At 45.5% G+C, this 19,231-nt stretch overlaps 1 protein-coding gene across 1 annotated transcript in view; it reads left to right on the forward strand.

Annotated features, from left to right (window-relative positions):
• Positions 1-1,697: 1,697 nt before the first annotated feature.
• PTPRS (protein tyrosine phosphatase, receptor type, S) overlaps positions 1,698-19,231 on the forward strand; it is a gene marked incomplete at both ends in the record, with an annotated part of 64,980 nt that continues 47,446 nt past the window's right edge. The window contains 5 exons of the mRNA XM_010290574.1: positions 1,698-1,843; positions 2,795-2,936; positions 11,013-11,201; positions 14,533-14,541; positions 18,300-18,317. Of these exons, the coding sequence (XP_010288876.1) occupies positions 1,698-1,843; positions 2,795-2,936; positions 11,013-11,201; positions 14,533-14,541; positions 18,300-18,317 (504 nt within the window). The remainder of the gene's footprint in view (positions 1,844-2,794; positions 2,937-11,012; positions 11,202-14,532; positions 14,542-18,299; positions 18,318-19,231) is intronic.

Below are 19,231 nucleotides of genomic sequence, written 5' to 3' on the forward strand. Positions count from 1 at the left end.
CCTCCAGTGGGACTTGCTTGATAACCTTTAGCTGTAACATTGCAAAGACGACTCTGACCTCTAAATATAGATTTGGATATTTATAAATCTGATGCTTTGTACACACAGCATTCGGCGGGATGTAAACAGCTCCAGCAAATTGTATTTACCTCCAGCATGGAAACAAATGCTTGATTGCATCACATGAGCTTGCTCAGTGGCTTTTATTTATATACTGCTGGCCACACCAGGCAGGGAAAGGGAAGAATGCTTCGCTTTGTCTTTCGACCCCTAAAAGACCCTGGAGATGTCTCTCTAGCTACCATTTGCCCTCCTCTTAAGCTCTTTGGTAGGCTGTTTACATCTTATTTTATAGACTTTGAGTATGTACGTATAAATACACACATTTCAGAGTCATGTGGTCTACGTTTCTCAAGAATAACAGACGGAAACTTTATGATCTGAGTGATTTTATTTGAACACAGCTGTGGCCTTGTGATTTAAATATTTCAATAAATTTTAAGCTAACTACATGAGAGAAAACTGTGCAGGGAAAACGGGTTAGAGCACGGAAGGAGGATTCCCTGAGGGTAGAGGCAATATGGGCTCTGTGTGAACGCTCCTGGCCTCATCTTCCTCTCATGAGGAGGCCCTTGACACCTTCCTTGGTCAGAAAGCCCATCCCAGCATCCTCTTCCCTCGTTGCAGAGGTGCTCTTGAAGGCAGTCAGACATGCCTGGCAATCAGTGGCAGGGGGTGAGGGAGAGGTGCTGCGAGCTCAAGTGTTGTTCTGTTGCATGAGGTTTGGCTAAAATGCAGCCCCAGACTCTGAGTGTGTTTGTTCAGGCATCACTGCACCTTTAAGCATCTGGTTATGAGAGGAATTCTGAGGAGCTTTTGGCTGCTTCCTTCAGCAGCATGAATTCCATGTTCTTCTCAGATGTTTCTCGGATGAGAAGGGCGAGAAGAGGGGAGGGGGGAACTGCAGGAGCAGACGGCAGACTTGGCTGTCATGCTCTTGGTCTTGACAAATGGATTGTTTTGAAATGATCATGACTGTCGCTTGTTGGGCTGTATCCTATCAACTTGCCTGTTCCAAAGCATGGCGTGCCTGTTGCTGTGTAAGTGTACCAGTGAGGGTCAGGATAAAGATTTGCCGCTAAAAACGGAGATGTACTACGAGCCAAGGAGGTTTCACACCCTAAAGCCACTGGCATCAGCCTGTTTCACACCATCATCCTCAGGATCTCATGTGCTCTGTTTATTTCATGGTCCTTCTCCCACCTTTTAGCCCTACGTTCCCATAAATCTCCCCCATTCCTCGGTGTTTTGGTCATCTGCTTGGGTATGGGGAGGGCAATTCAGTGTTTCTAGATGTTGTTTTCAGCTCTGTCAGCCTTTGGTGATGATCATTAGATGGGCTTTGCAAGGGCAATTTCACCTGTGCAAGAGAGTTAAAAAATCCACTTTTTAAGAGAGGCTTTGCAACACCATCGCATTGAAATTTCTTGGTAGGATCAGGCCCGTAATTATTTTGTACTGTAGATTCTTCGTATGTAAAATAGAGGTAAAGACTTCATTCCCAAAAGGCCAAGAGGTTTAATTCCATCTGGGGTTGTTAGAGAATAGCAGTGATAATGCTACTATTAATTACAAACAGTGTTTATTAGAGTTTGTCTTTCCTTTTGCCAATGATGACGTTTCTTTTTTTCCTAAAGGTCCCCCTGTGTTCATTAAAAAGCCTGTGGACCAAATTGGTGTGTCAGGAGGGGTGGCCTCCTTTGTATGCCAAGCGACTGGGGACCCAAAGCCACGGGTCACCTGGAACAAGAAAGGGAAGAAAGTGAACTCTCAGAGGTTTGAGGTAAAAGATGTCCTTGAAATATGTGTATGTGTATGTGTAAAGAGAGAGAGACTGACAGAAAGCAGCTAGCGCTCTTCTTTGGCCGTTCTCAGACACGATAATAAGGGGCGTTTGGAAGGGGATGAGTTTTAACAGCAGCAGGAGTGAAATGCAAGCTCTTGGCCATGTCAACAGCTGGGTTTGTTCCAAAGCCAGAGAGAATTTGGCTCACTTACATTATTTGAGTTTTTCTTTTGTTTTGTTGCTTTTTTTCCCCTCCTGGGATATAATACATAGCTTCCCTAAGAAACAAAGTAAGTACCAACTAAGCTGGTGCTTCTTCAGCTCTGTAAATGCACCTTTCATACCCATCCATGGCTCATTATTTTAACCCTGGGACAGCCTGGAGTAACCATTACAGTTGCTGGCAGCCAGACCCAAGCAATTGGTATTGTTGAGATAGAAATGAGAGTGGAGGAACAAGGACCAGGAGGTCATCCTGTGGAATTTGCTGTGGGACTCAGCCCTGCCACGCAGCTGTGCGCTGAGAAGAGCTTTGTGGTGTCAGCTGCCCATGCAGATGGAGGAACAAGGCAGGGGTTCATTTTTATTTTGTTTTCACTTGGTCCATTTTCTGCTCCTTCATCACAGTTGTACTCTGAACACCCACCTCCCCCAACCCCGTCACCATGGCTCATTCTTTCAGAGCGTTTGAGATGTATGTAGCAGTTTCAGTGGGTCAGTGGTCAAGGACAGGGTTTAGCATGGGACAGTTCTCTGGCACCTTGACGTCAGTGGAGAGACAAGTTGGCCACGTTGGTTATGTGTAGGGTATTGTGGGGCAGCTGCTGAAGTGTATTTGTGAGTATGCATGCTTGTATATATGCTGATGCCTTCTTTAGAAGCAGGAACGAACCTTTTACTTGCAAGCCAAGGATACTTACTACGTGTGTTTCTCTCTTTATTCCCCAGACAATTGAATTTGATGAAAGTGCAGGTGCTGTTTTGAGGATCCAACCCCTCCGGACTCCCCGGGATGAGAACATCTATGAGTGTGTTGCTCAAAACCCCCATGGAGAGGTCACCGTCCATGCCAAGCTCACCGTCCTCCGAGGTAAAGAGCATGCCTGCCTGCCATGCATCTGTGTCACAGGGGAGAAGGGACCCTTCAGCTTCTCCCTTCCTTCAGATGTGGCCAAGGCATGAAGTCCTCCTTTTTTTGGTTTGTTTTGACCTGTCAGATCTGTTTGCTGTTATTCTCCCAGAGAGTCGTAAAATTGCTATGTAAGAAACAAAGCTAAAACTGGACTACTTTAGGAGGCTTGACTGGATGATGTGCTCAGGTTCCTTCCAACCTGAATTATCCTATGATTCTGATCTTCCCTCCCTCCCAGTAAAAATTCCTTCCCCAGGTTTATGAGCAGCTCCCCATCATTCTCCTTAGAAATTTGGCATTGTTCATCCAGCCACCCAAGAAAACTTTATTCATTGAGTAATCACTTAATGGGCTGAGGTTAAGATGATTATGCATCTGCATGGGCTTTCACGTAGTTGGCAGCAATGCCAGCCTCTTCCCTTATGCAGGACACCTATTTTGCTTTCTGGGCATCTTCCCTCTTTCCAGAAGTCCTTTGCTCCATGCGCTCTCCAAGGAAACAGTTCCCCTCTCCATTTTGTTCTGGTTCTTTTTTTTTCATTTGTCCCCACCATAGAGGATGTTTACATGGATGCCTCCTTCATGTCATCTGTTTGAAATCTGCTCCCTGAACTTGATGTGGGAGAGGGAACAATATGTTATTGCTGTGGATGCCTCTGGATGTTTACTGTTACTACCCCGGAGATCTGTAAAATTGCTATGTGAAACACTAAGCTAGGCTGCTTGCTAAAACTGACCTATTTTAGGGGAAAAGATGTGTGGTGTTCTCTATTCAAACCACAGGGCAAAGCAAGTGATCCTGGCAGAAAGGGTGTGGTGGATAACTGCCTGAGAGCTCCTGAAGGGAGTTTAGCTTGGGAGCATCAGCTATTGATGAAGCCATCAGCACTAGGTGCTATAGAAAAGTCATAGGCTTTTGAATAGGGGTACTTGCAGTAAGAGCCATCATTTCTGCAGTGAGCGTGGCTTACAACAGTTTTAGGTGCTCCAGGCAGTGTGTGGTCCTTGTAAGGCCAAGTGGTAGCTCTGCCCGTATGCCAGTTGCCTTTTCTTCAGCAATTTCAGTGTTCTCTCCAAGAACGTCCTAAATCTTTTTGTTTGAACAGACAGTGAGCACATCCTTAATAGTGCAGAGCGAAATTCGTGTGCAAATCCCCAATGTACAGCAGTAAATGAAGACCAGACATAAAGGGCACATGGCAAAGCCCTTGACCTCCCCTTGTAGCAGGGAATATACCTTCTGCTGCCCACCTGGAAGGCTCTGTGTTGTCAAGACGCTGGCTGCCTTTGTGCATGCAAGCCCATGGTCCAGTCATGCCTGACAGATTTATGTAGGTGCACTTAAATCTTTGTGTAGCTCCTTTGCCTGGCATGGCATTTAACCTTCTGTTAGCAGTACATGGTGGGATGTATCTGTCAGGAGTTTGGAACAGTGCTTTATGACAAGAGCATGCCTAGCTGAGGTTATCCCAGAGGGCTGGGAGCCTTATTCTTCACACTTGTTCCCATATATTCCTTGGGAGCTGTGACAGTTTGGGAGAAGTGCCCCTGCAGTCATATTCAAAATTTCTACCCCTTGAATTTAAGTACAAGCAGTGGCAGGAGAGAAGGTTGTCCTCTAGCTGCTGCCCTCACAAATCCTCTGGATTCTCACAGCATTTTTAAGGCACTCTCCACCACTCTCTGCAGTGTATGGGAAATGATGAGCTGAGCTCAGTGACTGTCCTTTGGGACCAAGGTTCTTTGTACGTGTCTTTTTGCAGCTCTTCCTTCCGGTATCAGCATCATACACATGTCAGCTAGAGAGAGAGATGACAGAGCAGGAGCTACATCTCCCCACTGCCTGACTAATTACACACTTTACTGATCCCACCAGAACATTATTACTGTGTGCTTTGCTCCCGCGTTGTGCTGCTTCCACAAGCACTCCTGTTCTGTTTGCCTAATAGGCCCTTGTTCGGTAGCTTTGCTAACCGACTGTGCAAGAGCAGCTAGGGTGCCCTGGTCATGAAACTGGGGGGAATGGTAATTAGCTGCAGGCTTGGTCCGAGATGTTGTTGAAGAGCATCAAGGAAGCAATTTTTATCACATACACTCCCGTTCCCTGCTCAGCTGGAGTTACTCCATCCTTAATCTTTCCTTAGCTTTCGCACAGCAAAGACTGTCTCCTCTTTATCTGCATTTTTAAGTGCTGGGAAAGTTAAAAGGACCAAGCACAAATCCACTAATCTCCCCAATGACAAAGTTAGCATGCTGGCATTTATTCCCCTCTTTTTCCTTCCCAATTCTGCATTCACCCACTCTCCTGTTTGTCTTTTCTCGATCTTTCCTTGCAAGGCCGCCTCCTCCTTTCCGTCTCTCTTCTCTCACTTTCAGAACTAATGCTTAGCATAAAGATGGGGGCTGCTCCTCAGCTTGGAGATGAATGTGAGCTGTCATTTGCAGAAGCTGTTACCTTGGAATACTGTGGAGTATGGAAACCTGGGCCCCAGCTGTTACAAACTCTGCAGGATGGGCTTTGTAGTAAATCAGCCTGTTGGCTGTGCTGTTGTAATCACAGTTAGACATTCATGTGTGTACCTTCATGCTATACACATGCATGAACAGTTACAGGATTTCCTCAACACCGGTGCAGATAGTCTCATGAACAGAAGAGAAAAAAACCCACATTCTTCCCTACTAGATGCAGCTGCTGAAGGGATTGAGAGTAAACCCCTTTTGAGCTTTTGCTCATGACTACTCCTGGATCAGACCCTGATAGAAATCCACATGCATCCACTTAAAAACAGAAAGCTGCAGGAGAGGAAACCTTTGGGAGCTTCTGAGAAGCAGAACTTGTGATGGACACCATTCAGCTTACACAGAGTCTCTTAACACCAGCTCTCCTGGCTTGTTTGTCCTTCCTGCTCAGCTTCTCAAGGGATCTGAGTTTTGATAGGGCTGTGAAGACTTGCTGTTCCTTCCACAGCTGGCTAGACATAGTGCCTGCAAACCTGTTTCCTGCAGAGACTGAAGAAAAGGAAAGAAGATGGTTTTGGGAAGCATTTTCCAGTTATTGTTGACTCCAGCTGCTGTCATTTTTCATTATAACTTAGGCAGAAAGGAAGCTAATTGGCACAAGCACCCCAGCTCCCAGTTGGTATAGTTTCTCTACGCTCCACACTCCCAGGAAATGTATACATATTTTTTATTATTATTGCTTCCTGTATCCAGATTATACTTTCCCTCCACTTCTTTAGTAGCCCGAGACAGAGATTCTTGTGCTGCGAAGGATTGTCCTACGCGGTCAGCAGCTGAGGGTACAGCCTTGCTGCAGCTTGCTGTCTGCATTGCCTCTGCTGCTGGGAGGCACAAGCTGGGTTTCAAGCAGGGGCTGGACTGGCTTAGTTCTTTGCTCTGTTCAAGCTGATAGAGTTCCGTGGAGGTTACCCTTTGCGAGTCGTAAATGCAACATGAGCCCATGAACCCCAGTGCTTGGTCCAGTTAAATGTAATGGAACAAAATTTACTGTGCCCTGATATACCACTCGCTGCATACTGGCCAATGCCGTCTTTACTCAGGCTGCTATGGACAGACGTTCAGAACTTCTTTTTCTAGTGATTCCCTGTTGATTTATTTTTATGAAGTGTTCTTCTCTGACAATTCTGGCCCGAAATTTTCCTCACACATTTCCTACTCCAAGAGGACATCTGGTGCGGGCATGTATAAAGTTCTAGCAAGATCCCTGCTGTTTTGTTGTTTTTTGTAATTGTTGGCTTTAGATCAGCAGAAGGTAAACAAAAAGCAGTTCTAGATGCTCATCAGAAAGCATCGAGTCCCACAGGAGCACGTCTTAAACAGAAGCTGGCCCCTCTGAAATGTGACCTTGCCACTTGAAAAGTTCTTAGCAGTCTTTCTTCAAACTTGACTTGTTTTGCTTTTCTTCAGTGTCCTTTGCTTTTCTTTTTTTTTCAGTGTCCTGAAAATCAGGCCGTGTTGAAAGCAGAGTTGTTCTGTAGCTTATGAATAATGTCAGAGCAATTTTAACTCAGATGCCTTTATAAGGAGGGTACAGAGGGATACATCAGCGTAGGGACGGCCATGTATTACCTGCTCTGTTATGGGGTCCAACACAAATGTCTTAAGTGTGTATTTATTGTGTATAAGCCTGCAGATTTTTAATAACATTGTTACGCTATTTAGCTATTTTCATAGCAAAAGTTTCAGATCAAAATACATGGAATCAACAGGCGGAGCATGTCACTGAGACTCCTGGCATGTATTAAAATTGCCTTTGGCTGTGAAATAACAGTTAACTAAGACACAGGTACATACACATTGATGGAAGTATCTTGTTGATGTAATTTCACAAGTTGCAGAATGCTGGGATACCTGTTGAGGAGGGGCAGCTATAAGTGAAAAGAACAGAAATAAGTTTCAGGAGTGCTGGATTTTGATGTTGATTCCGCTTCAGAGTAATGTCACTCAAGCTGCTTCATCTCTGTGCGCTTGGTTCTTTCACCTTGAAGTGGTTGACTGCTTAGGGACCAGCCAGTATCTGTGAGCTGGGTCACATATCTCCAGAGAAGAACGAAGAATTCCTCCTCTTCTTCATTTCAATCGCATCCTCATTGTGGCTTTCTGCATTCAATACGTAGTGTGTCTGTATGTGCTCACACCCTCCTTCTCCTCTAAATTATTAAACAACTGTGCACACCCTGCGGGAAAAAGAGCAGCAGCAACACCCGCTTTATCTTTCTTTATTATCCTCATTTCCAGCACAGCTCATTATCTAAACACAGAGCTGCCACCTTCTAGAGCAACAAGGAGACAGCGAGCACCGGTGTCTCCCTTTGCTGTAGCTGGCGTCCCTTGCTTTTTCTGTGTGACCGTGTGTGTGTCAGCACATGCGCCCAGGTTGGTTCGAGGCATGCCCCCCAGCACAGAGCATGTCCTCCAGTAGGATTTATTATAAATGAACGCTGACGTGCTCTTCTCTCCCTGCCTCCCTCCATCCCTCCTCCCCTATTCTTTCTCACCCTACTTTGTTCAGTGGCCTTGAGGTAATTCACCAGCTTTGCATCGGGGGGGGGGACTTTCAACAACGCAGTCAAAATTTAAACAACGCAGAGTTTGGGTAGGAATGAGGTGTTTGGGGTGCTCTGTTAATATGGCAAGCGCAACACGTGAAAACATTTGCCTGTGTAAGCTAACATGATTTTCAACAGCAGGCAGCTGCCCAGATGTGCCCTTGAAGTGTCTTCAGCTTGCGTCTTGGTTCTTTTGTTCTTGCAGTTACCCGAGCTGCTTTTAGAACGAGAATTCAGAATCCAAACCATTCCTTATTTATTTATTTACTTGGTAACAGGTTTGGGCTGGTGTTTGGGGATGGATGGGGAGGGTGACAGGGCATGTGTGTGCATGTCTGGTGGGGATTGAGTTGAGGTTGTAATTGCATTATTACAGGGAATCCAATTGTTAGGGGATGAAGGCAGTTTCACTTTCCTGGCAGGAAGGAAATCTGAGCACTTGAATCAGTGCAGTATGTGATGTTCAGAGATGCTTCCTCTGCTGATCTGATCCTCAAATCTGATCACGCCTCTAGTTGCAGTTGTTTTAATTAAACTCAGAGGAATTCTGCACGTTGTGCTGCAAGATTAACATTTTTGTTTAATTAGAAACACTCCGTAATAATAGTTGTACCAGGCCTCCCACAACACACACGCACACACACACACTCACACACACCCTGCCAGTCAGAGGGCTATTCTCTCTCTGGGTTAATTGGTTCATGGAATTAACGGACGCAGGTTTGAGCCAGGTGGAGTAGCATCACCAGGGAGCAGGATAAAAGCAGTAATCAATAATGATGTCATCTGCAGCCAATGCGGCAGCAGCTCCTCGGCTCCTTAACAACACACCACCGCCTGGTTAAATAGCAGAAGGGAAGAGAAGACGTTAAAAGCCTGGCTGAAAGCTGTGCAAAGGCAGAACAATTCCCAGGGCCCCTCTGTCCTGAGCTCACTCTTGGCGGGGCTAGGGTTTTGCGGCACACATGATCTGCAAGAGCACACGCTGTTTGGAGGCTCCTGCAGTGCCCAAGCACAGCCTGGTGGACTGAGAACTCAAAGGTTTGGTTCAGTCCCTAGTTAAAGATGTTTATGTTTCTATTTAGAATGCAGTATCCTGGTTTAGGGGTGCTTCAGATGCACTGAAATGACTACACCTTTATACAACTGTAAGTTTGGCCATACCAGGAGATCCATTCTACTTTAGCAGTTATAAAATGTTACGTGTTTTTGTTTGTGGTCAGATTCCTTTTATATATGAGGAGAGGTGTGGTTAATACATTTCACTCTCCAGTGAGTCACAATAGATCCTTTATAACTCTCCAACAGTGGTCAGAGGAAGGAAACAATGCACATTTTAAACACACAATTGAGGCATTTAAACCCTTTTCTTCTCTGCCGTAGCTGTGTGCTGCTAATAACAGCATTAGACAAGAGTTTCTTGGCCTCAGGTATCAGAGAACCACACAGACCTTTAGCTCTGCCTTTGTGATCTTCATAGGTTTTTAGAAGTTGAGTGTGAGGCACAGCTGTGTGGAATAGCTCTTACCCAAATCACGTGTGTTTGGAGCTTGCATAGAGCAGTACTGGGATCTGGCGATTCTGCTTTGCTCCTACAGGAAAAGGCAGCCACCATAGCAAGGCCACCGGGTTTCTCTCTTGTTCCACCATCTCTGGGATCAGCCATAGGTTTGGCTCCGTTGCTTCTGATACGTGGTGTGCCAGCAGTAGGAAATGAGCTCTTCTGTTTGCAGTTGGCAGGGATGTTTCCCACCAAGGCAAGGGTTTCCAGCCCATCTCTGCTGCCGCTGTGAGAGCTCCCATGGGTTTCAGTGGGGGACTGATCGTGATGTACATTGCTTTTTTAAAAATCCCACCTTTTAAAATCCTCTATGTTCTTTCCTTTCTGTTTCCTTCACCTGCTTTTGGGATGCGTTTAATACCATAGATTCCCAAGGCTGTGATTCCTCAACACGCCTCATTTGAAATGATGGAGCGTCCCTATAAAGTCTCACCCTGGTGCCCGCATCCTCCTTCCAAGCTGCCCTCCTGCGAAGACTGATTTTCTGGGGGAAAAGAATGGCATGTTCCTGAGCTGTATCAGCCAGCATAAGAAAGCTCTCTTCTACATGAGTTAGGAGGTTGTGACAGAGATTATGGGGGAAGCGCTGAGGTTTTGTATTAGTTATCACAAATTAGTCAGCATCAGTTAGGATTGCCCTCGTCACCCTCATTAGTGAAGGCAAAGGCAAGATTGAGAGGAAGCGAGAAGCTCAGTTGAGCTTGTCTTCTAGGTGCTGATGCCACGTCCCTCTTCTAGGGCAGCAGCACTCTGAATTAATAAATCTAAAAATCACACCCTGTCTGACAGCACTTGGCTTACTGTTGTTATGTGTGTCCCCTCTGGTAACTACAGTGGGATGATATTTTCCTCTCCTTTCTCTCCTAGTTTCCACTGTATCTTTGACAGGCCTTTTCACGTAGTCGCTTTCATTATTTCTCTTGTGCAGTTTGTTTCATACTATGGGGTTTGGAGGGGGAAGATGCACCGCTCCTTTTACATGTCACTGTATATAGACTGTACTCTGTAGTGCAGGGATCTTTGCCATATGTATGCACAGCTTCTGCTGTAAAAACAAATAAGTGCAAGTCACTTACCTGACAGAAGGATTCAGTGCAAGACCAGGAGAAACTTTGAAATTGCTATTCCTATGCCCCAAAGGATTTTAATAGATTGCATTTAAATTTAGAATCTTCTTGTGGGACGTTACAATAGTCACACAAAATGGACAAGCTGGTAAATTTTATTGTATAATGTGTTCTCACAAACCATCTATGGACCATTTACTGTAGCCTTGTTTTAAACTACATTGCACAGAGTACTGGCCAGCAAGTCTGCTTGATGCTTTCTTCCGTGAATGGCTCCTTCACCTGCCCGGGTCCCTAGTGCATGTTTAACCATTCTTCCTTTGTTCTCTACCACCAGAGGACCAGTTACCTCCCGGCTTCCCCAACATTGATATGGGGCCTCAGCTGAAAGTGGTGGAGCGGACACGAACAGCCACAATGCTCTGTGCGGCCAGCGGGAACCCAGACCCAGAGATCACTTGGTTTAAAGATTTCCTGCCTGTCGACCCCAGCGCGAGCAATGGGAGAATAAAACAACTGAGATCAGGTAAGGCGTCTGTGTGAAACTGGAGGAATTGAGACCTAGGTAGAGCTTTGAAGAGACTGCTCAGAGGTTTCTGAAGCAGAAGAGAGGGCTGATAGACACAGGCTCCACTGGTGTGGATTGGGGCATTAGCTTTTCTTTGGTTTTGGGACTCACGTTCTTACCCAGGGAGTGGTTGGAGTATGTTCCTCTTCAACCCCTGACGTAAGGGGAATCATAGCAGGGCAGCTGGTTCACACCTAGGAGACACAGGAACTAGTGTGGAACTAATGGTGCCCTTGTGGCTCAGAGGAAACTGGGGAGTGGATGGGGCCTGAGGGTTTCTTCCTCAGACCAAGAACCGGGTAAGGAAGAAAGAGAACCGTTACAGCAGACATGGCATTTTAAGGCCACACACCCCTGGTATAGGGTCCACAGCTCAGGCAGCCTCTTACTGTCAAAACATGGACCCATTGGAGTAACTTGAGCCTCTCAGAACTGGTGTTGAAGAACAGCTCTTGCAACATCTCTCTGGCATCAAGTCCCTGCAGTCATCGCTGGAGAGCCATTGTGAGCATCCTGGAGTGACCCCTTGGTGTTCAGTGGCAGTGCCCATGGAGTGGATCTCCATCAACAGATGTACCCCAGCTCCGTGGCTCTTGTCAGTCTTCTGTCTTTCCCCATCTGCTTGTCCATCTGTCTCTTTTGTTTGTTTTATGTTTGTTGTTTTGTGTGTGTGTCAATGTGACATCTCTTAATATTCACGTTTCAGGAGCTGTTTTTATACTTGTTAAATCTGCCAGTTCACTGCGTGAGAGTGTGTGTGCACGCGCGCAAGGAGGGCACGGGTGTATTTATTTTTGAATGCTACTGATAAAGCGCTTCCATTGTTAGCTGCAGAAATGAAACAAGCTTTGGAATTTTTACCTTTTGACAAAAAAACAACCTAAGAAATAATCCTTTTCAAATACTGCTTGGACTGGCTGCTTTGACCCAGCCTAGAGAAAATGTGTCTGTGTGGCTGGACCTAGGAAGCACAAGTGTCGCTTCAGCTACTCGGAACATTCCTTTGGCCAAGAGAGATGGAGCATTTTCAAGAGTCTTTTTTGACAAAAGAATGGCATTGTTGTAGGCAAAGGGAAAGCAGAGGCTTCAGTGAAGCAACTGGGGTTGCTCTGTTCATATTAGACATTTTACAAGTCAGCCAGTCAAGTGACAGCCAGCTACTTCTGCCCAGACCTCTGCTGGCTGTGAAGATACCTGTTCTGACTACTGTAATGCTGGGTCCGAACATCAGAGAAGGCAACCGCCTGGTTTTTCTCTTCCCTTGTTTGGCAAAGATTCTGTATAAAGATTTTTAGTTCAGTATAGTTTTAGTTCAGTGCAGCTTTTATATACCTGCATAAATGCATCCTTATTCAGTGAAGCAAACTTACAAGCAGATACTTAAACTGCTTTGTTGAATTAGAATGGATTGTTGAATCCCACAAACACAGATGAGATTGACCTCCCTGTTTTATCGTAACAGCTGAGGCAAATGCAAATAAAAAAAAAAAAATCACTCAGCATAAATAATGAGAGATAAACTAGAATTATATCATGCTCTGTGACCATGATCTGAAGTGCAAGTAATGCACAGGCAGGTTATTTTTAATACATTTATCATCTTGCTAGAATGCCTTTGTACTCCTTAACTGGCTTTGATCTGGTATTTTCCTTAAAGCCACCTGAGTGCTGCATTTTTATTCCATTGAACTGGTTAGCCTCAGAGTGAACCCTTGGCCTTTCTGACAAATCAGAAGATACCTGCTGAGAATTAATCTCATTTACAGCTGCTTTGAATTAGTAAGCTGGTGAAACCGTGAAGCATGCTGTTGTCCTTAGGGGCGGAAACCTGTTGCTTGTGTGAAAGGGAGTGCAGGTTCCTGGATTGTCAGGACTTCCCCTATTTCATCTACTTTTATGGCCTTTCAAAACTTGCATGTTCTGTGATGCAAAGGCCTGTGAAAATGCAAAACATATTAACATTAGAGTCATCTCTACTGTGTTAGTATTTTAGTGGAAAGGAGTTGTTTTAAGACCAAGACAGACCAGATTCGAGTGTGTATTTGTAACCCGAGTGTGATGTGCAAGGCAATGCCTGTTTGAGCGCTGATGATGCTGCTAAAGTCAGAACTTAATTTAATCCATTTATCTTTCCAGAAAACAAACTTCGCTGCCAGAGGTGTGGCACTCGCACAAGTTAGGGTATTGGATGCTTCAGGACACTGCTAATGAGCTTTAGTGTCTTTCACCCACGGTCATCAGTATAACTCCAGCCCAGCTTCTTGGGCATTAACAATTAACACCCAGCTACCGGGTGTTTGACAAGCCCTCTGTGAATAGGAATGCAGGAAGGAGGAATGACCCTGGTAGTAAATAACAACTTCATCGCTGCACTTCGTGCTAACAGATGTAGCATAGAAGCCAGCGACTGTGTTGCTTCTGAAGATTTGTCTGTGCATTGCTCCCTGATGGAGACTGGGACAGGCTGAGAGAGCAGCAGGACAGGACAGTCACTCAGATTCTGCCCTGAGATGAAGTCGTCAGGGTAGCAGCCATGCTGCTTTATTATGGAGGGTGTTAAGGACTGAATTTATATCAATATATGTTAGTGGCAAACATGCAGATTGGCTCATTAAAAGGTACAAGTGAAATGTCATACACAGCTTTGCAAAATTGGGTAGCCATGGCCAGATTTGGTTCTCATTTATATTAAAACTGAATGTTTCGCTGGCAATATAAATGGACCTCTCAGACCATGGTCATTATATTCACATCACCCTGTGGACCCATTATTTTATGGGTCTTCAGCATAATTGAGGAACAGGTGATATGTCATTAACTATAGAGGGTTTTCTCTATCCAGTATTTCTTCTTCTCCTTTCCATCTCCTGATAAACTTTCCAAGCAACTGGAAATCTTTTGGTGCTTGGGGGTTTTGACTGAATGAAAGGCTGGACTGTCAGTCAAAGGAGAATGGGAAGAACCTCTGTCTAGGCTCGTGCTTCCCTTAGACATGCATGATCATCTCAGCCTTAAAGACCCAGGTTGTCTTAAGCGTTTAAGTGGTCTTGGTGGTAAAGAGAAACTGCTTAACCCCGATGCAAGCAGTCTCAGAACATTAAAGGTAGAAGCCAATGTCCTTTGCTCAGCCGTGCCACCTAGGGGGATAACGGGAAGCAGCCTGCAGCCACCTTCTGGCATCATAGAAACACGAAAACCTTTTGTCTTGTGTGTTGTCTTCTGTTTTCTAAATAACTGGCTATAACAAACTTTTTTCCTTTTTTTTTCACCTTTTTTTTTTAACATTCAGAGACCTTTGGTAAGTTTGTTCAATTAAAAAAAAAAAAAAAACCAAACCAAAAAACCCCAAACCTGCTAATGTCCAGATTTGTAACCCTTGCCCTTTAAACTAATTCCTTTGTAACAGCTTCTTGAGAGGCATGCTATGCATTTCTTCTACTAACTCTTTTCAGTAGGGATATTCTGCCCTCTTAATGAATTTCTGCAGGGGTATTGCAGGCTACAAAAGAATAATAATCCTAATTAATATATCTGTATAAAGAGATAACACCTGAATATGAACCTCCTAACATTGGATAGATTTTTTTTGTAACTTAGCAACAGTTGTCCTGGAATTCCCCAACTACACAATAGCTTGTACCCTGGAACTGTGATAATTGTGTTCACACCTGCAGGAGGTCCTGGAGTTTCACATCTAACAGGGTTATTGGCATTTTCGGAAGGGAGAGGTGGGGGTGCAGCATTTTCAAACTGAACCTCTAAATCACGGGTCATTGGCTATGAGAAAGGGTTGGGCAAAGGAAAAGGCCCCCTCTCCAGATCATCTCTGTCCCTTGAGAAGCCGGGAGCCTGTCTGCGGAACTCGCGTCACACTTCTCCGTGTGCCAAGTCCCCTTTTGTTACGAGAGATGTAGCGGTTGCAGCTGTCAGCCAGGATCCGGCATTTTAAAATTGCAGAAGACCCTTGATGATTGCTTGCTTGTTTAGAATAGAAAGCTCCCTCCAGCCCTCGGGAGAGGAGCATAGCGCACACATGTTGTCACACGTGGCCTGACAGAAGGTGGGGATGTGTTTTCTGTCATTACCATGGCAATGGTGACTTTCCTCCTCTCCCTGTTTTTCAAGGCTTGGAGAATCCGTAGGCAGCTTGCTGTGTGCGAAGTTCAGGGGACGGGATGGTGGAAGAGCAGATCCCATCCTTTGTGACAGAGGGGGACACCTGCATGTGGTATTCTGCCTGGCACCATCTTGGTCCTTTATAATCCAGAGCAAAGTCCTTTAAGTTGCCTTTTGCCTCTGCTGCTAAACACTACACTGGCCATCTGCGCTCATGCAGCCCCAAAATTTGCCCTAAATAAGCAGATTTACAGATCCTGGGAAGCTGTGGAAGGCAATATGAGTAGTTTGCACGTGGCATCTCAAAACTAGCTTTTCACTCAGAAAGTCAGCGTCCAGTGTGAGTTCCTCCTCCGTTAGTTTTCCTGCAAAGCTGGTGCCTGTATTCTGCCCTGGACAGTGGTGAGCCTTGTGCATTTGCACTGCTAGGACACCAGGTGAGGACACAGGTAAGGCAGCTGGTGAACACAGGTGCCTCCCCCGCCACTCCGTATGAAATCTTACAGGACCTACCAGAGTTCTTCAGAACAATTAATTTATTTCAAATCATTTTCTAGCACCATCCTGCTGCCTTTATATTGAACATGAAGCTAGTTAGATGTGAAACTCCAATAGTGAAAATCTACCATCTGTGTCCCTGCCGCCATTCTAACTGCTGTTCCTTCCTTGCAAGTTACTTGATCTCATTTTGATTCAAATTCTGTCCCTTCCATCCCTGGTGAGGAGCATCTTGCAAAACGTGTTTTGCTCCTCACCTCTGTGTCCAGTGTGCCAGAGTTAGAACTGGAAGGACCAAGGTGGCATTCCTTGGCTTACGTTGCTCCCCAAGAGCACTGTCTCCAAGGCAGTCTGTCTCCAAGAGCTGCTGACAGCCTATTTCCAGGGGCAACGCTGATGCTTAGAGGGAACAGGGAATAACTAACCTACCGTGACACAAGAAGGTAACGGCTACTGTTGTATCTGTGCTTACGTAGCTCTCACTTCCAGCGTGTTTCTCCGGTCAATTAGAGTGAACCTTTGCAGGAAATTGCCAGGCTTAGCCAAGGCCAAAGAACCTTTATAGCAGTGGGTGATGTTGGGGTCTCTTCCCCTCCTCTACCCTCTTCCCATTAGCCTTGTTCCGTATTTGTGCCACAGATGGCAGATTTTCACTCCAGTTTTGAAACAGAAGGATGTATCAGAGGCTGTTTTTATTTCCACTGAATTGAACCGTAACCCTTTGCTGCTTTCTCTCTCTCTTGCGTGCTTTTTAAAACCTTCCTGCCGTCTCCTGTGTGGAGATCTGCCCAAGTACACGCTCCCCCCACCTCTTTCTCTTTCAAGCGCTGTCTCTCCAACCTTTATCCTGATAGCTAACCAGCCTGCTTTATTAACCGTAGCTAGTTCCTAACCCTAACTAGATGCTAACTTTTCTCTAGCAAATAACCTAACCTTTTAACTAGAAGCTGAGTATAACTAGAATCTAATATCCTAACACTGTAATACCTCTCTTCCCTCATTTCCTTTGAAAAATAAAGCTGAACTGTAATCAGTATCTATATATTTTTACCTTCTATCCTGAAAATGGAGGATTGAACCGCAGCACAAGAAGGATGAGCAGGGCTGAAGGATAAGGAGGGAAGGGGTTTTCTGGTGCTTAAGGCAGAAGATTGGCACACAAGAGGCTTTGACTCCTGTTCTTGCCTCTGTGACCTTGGGCAAGTTGCTTTACCTCTACCTCAATTTCCCCTTCTCTAAAGAGTGTGTAATAATGCTGCGGTATCTCTCTGGGGGAGAGGAGAGACTGTAAGGCTGGTATTTATCAGTAATGTGCTATACAAGCCCTGGCTGGGAGGTGCTGCAGAATGACGGCATTGTTACCATTGCAGAGAAGCTCTTGCGTTTCTCCCTAGTAAGAGGCAAAACTTGTACTTGCGGAATCTGCCCTGTTCTCAGGATTGGGGTAAAAACCAACCAACTAAAACCCCTTCTTTGATAAGCTATGTGACAACTTTGAATGCCACTGTGAGCAAAAGGACCTGCCGTGTTTTCAAAGGAAGATGGTTGCAACCTCAGGAGGTCAGACGGGGGGACAGTGATTTTACCGTTGACGGTGGCGTGGTTCACCAGCCGCGGTGTCACTTCCCCTCCTCTGTGAGACCTGCCTAGGCAGAAGGCTCAGGTTAGGCACTAGAGACAACTGGAGGGGGTTTGAATAAAAAGAACCCAAGGGAGATGCAGTCAACAGGCAAGTGTAGCAGGACTCCTCTCTCTCCATGCAAACCCCCTCCTGTACTGGCGTTAGGGAGGCTTCCAGAGCAGTTGCACGAGGTGGCCTTTTCACTTGTACGGTAGCATGGCTGCCTTTAGTGCAGAGCATCTGGCTTCAGACTCTGTGCTGAGCCACTGAAGGATAACTGAAGCTCCTGGCAAGGATGTGCATCGAATTCCTCGCATATCTGTGCCAATAAATATGGAACTGGGAATTTGCTAGCAAAGGTGGGATCAATCCTGCAACTCTTAATGTGATGCAAGGTGCCTGGATGTCCCTTTCCCTGTCTGGGCTAACACGGCCATAATGCCAACCCTTTTCCCCAGGAGTGATGAAGATAAATGCAAGTTCATCATACGTTCTGCAAGCAGCAAACAGTAATGTTAGCTGAGAGCTTGAAGATTCTCTTTGCATGCTTAGCAACAAAATGGAGCCAGTCTTAAGACTTTGCAAGCCAAGTGCCATAGAGGCTCTGTAAACAGCCAGCTGAATTGGGCTGCTTTAAAAAGGGCATCCCCACCTTGAGTACTCTGAACCCTCCTCAGTCTGTCCCTGTAATTTAAGATGAGGTAGAGCAGGAGGTTTCCTACTGGGAACTCTCTTCCTTGAGTCAGGTCCTTTTCCCACAGGCAGTCCAGGTGTTTGGGGTTTTACAGTCTTTTCACCTATTTTCTTTGTTTTCTTTGCAGAAGGTACACCGATCCGAGGTAAGATATCCCCAACTCACTCACCCACGCTCCAAACACTTCTCTCCACTCAGTTCCTGTTTCATTGACCTGTGCTCAATACATATTCTTCTTGTTGTTGTTATGTTTTCTTGTCCTGCTTCACCTCTGGATATTTCTTTTTTATACCTGTCTTTATTTTATATATGGTTATAATGTCCTTTTTTGTTTGCTGGGTGCACTTCGTAATACTGATACCGTTATTCTAATAACGTCTCAGGCTGTGCTGCCTCAGATTTATGGCAGAGTTTTAAGAGCTAATCTCTCCAGGACTGTGAAGGACTGAAGTTTATCTTGAGCATTAAATGCTATCAAAGCTTGGTAAATACTTAGAACCTTCTCTCGGTTGTGCAAAGTGCTCCCGAGCCACTGATGGTGATGAAAGTTTTCCAATCCTTTGCTCAGTCAGATCTTCAGCACTTACCGTCTCAGCGTACTCATTTGTTTGGCTTCAGAGCCTTCTTTCCCCTTCCTCCCAACTCTCTTACCCTTAGGTTTTTCTGGGAAAGATACCTGTGGTAAGTAGCTTCTGCGCCATTTTAACGGAGCCAAAAAGATACTAGACCTCAAGCTGTCATTGAAAGTCACAGGAATTGGGTATGTGCCCCTTGGAAGACCCTGCTTTGGTTTTGTCTACACTGGCAAATGTAAAAGTCCATAATTCTCTGCTGGTAAAAGCAACAGGAGGTGCTGTAGGTGAGATCTACTTTTTCACACATCGTTTCTGTTGGCTCCTGACAAGTGCTGAAAACTCATTGACCTCTCTACGGTACAGTTTTCCACCATTGCATTCACCAGCAAAGCTGCAGTGGTCCAGATGAAAGGGGTGAGCCCTTATTCCCCTGGCGAAGCTGCCTGCCCGCAGTTCTGTTCCTGCTCTGCAGTGCGGCTTCGTC

Source organism: Phaethon lepturus, unplaced genomic scaffold (assembly GCF_000687285.1).
Source record: "Phaethon lepturus isolate BGI_N335 unplaced genomic scaffold, ASM68728v1 scaffold36517, whole genome shotgun sequence".
Taxonomy (NCBI): domain Eukaryota; kingdom Metazoa; phylum Chordata; class Aves; order Phaethontiformes; family Phaethontidae; genus Phaethon; species Phaethon lepturus.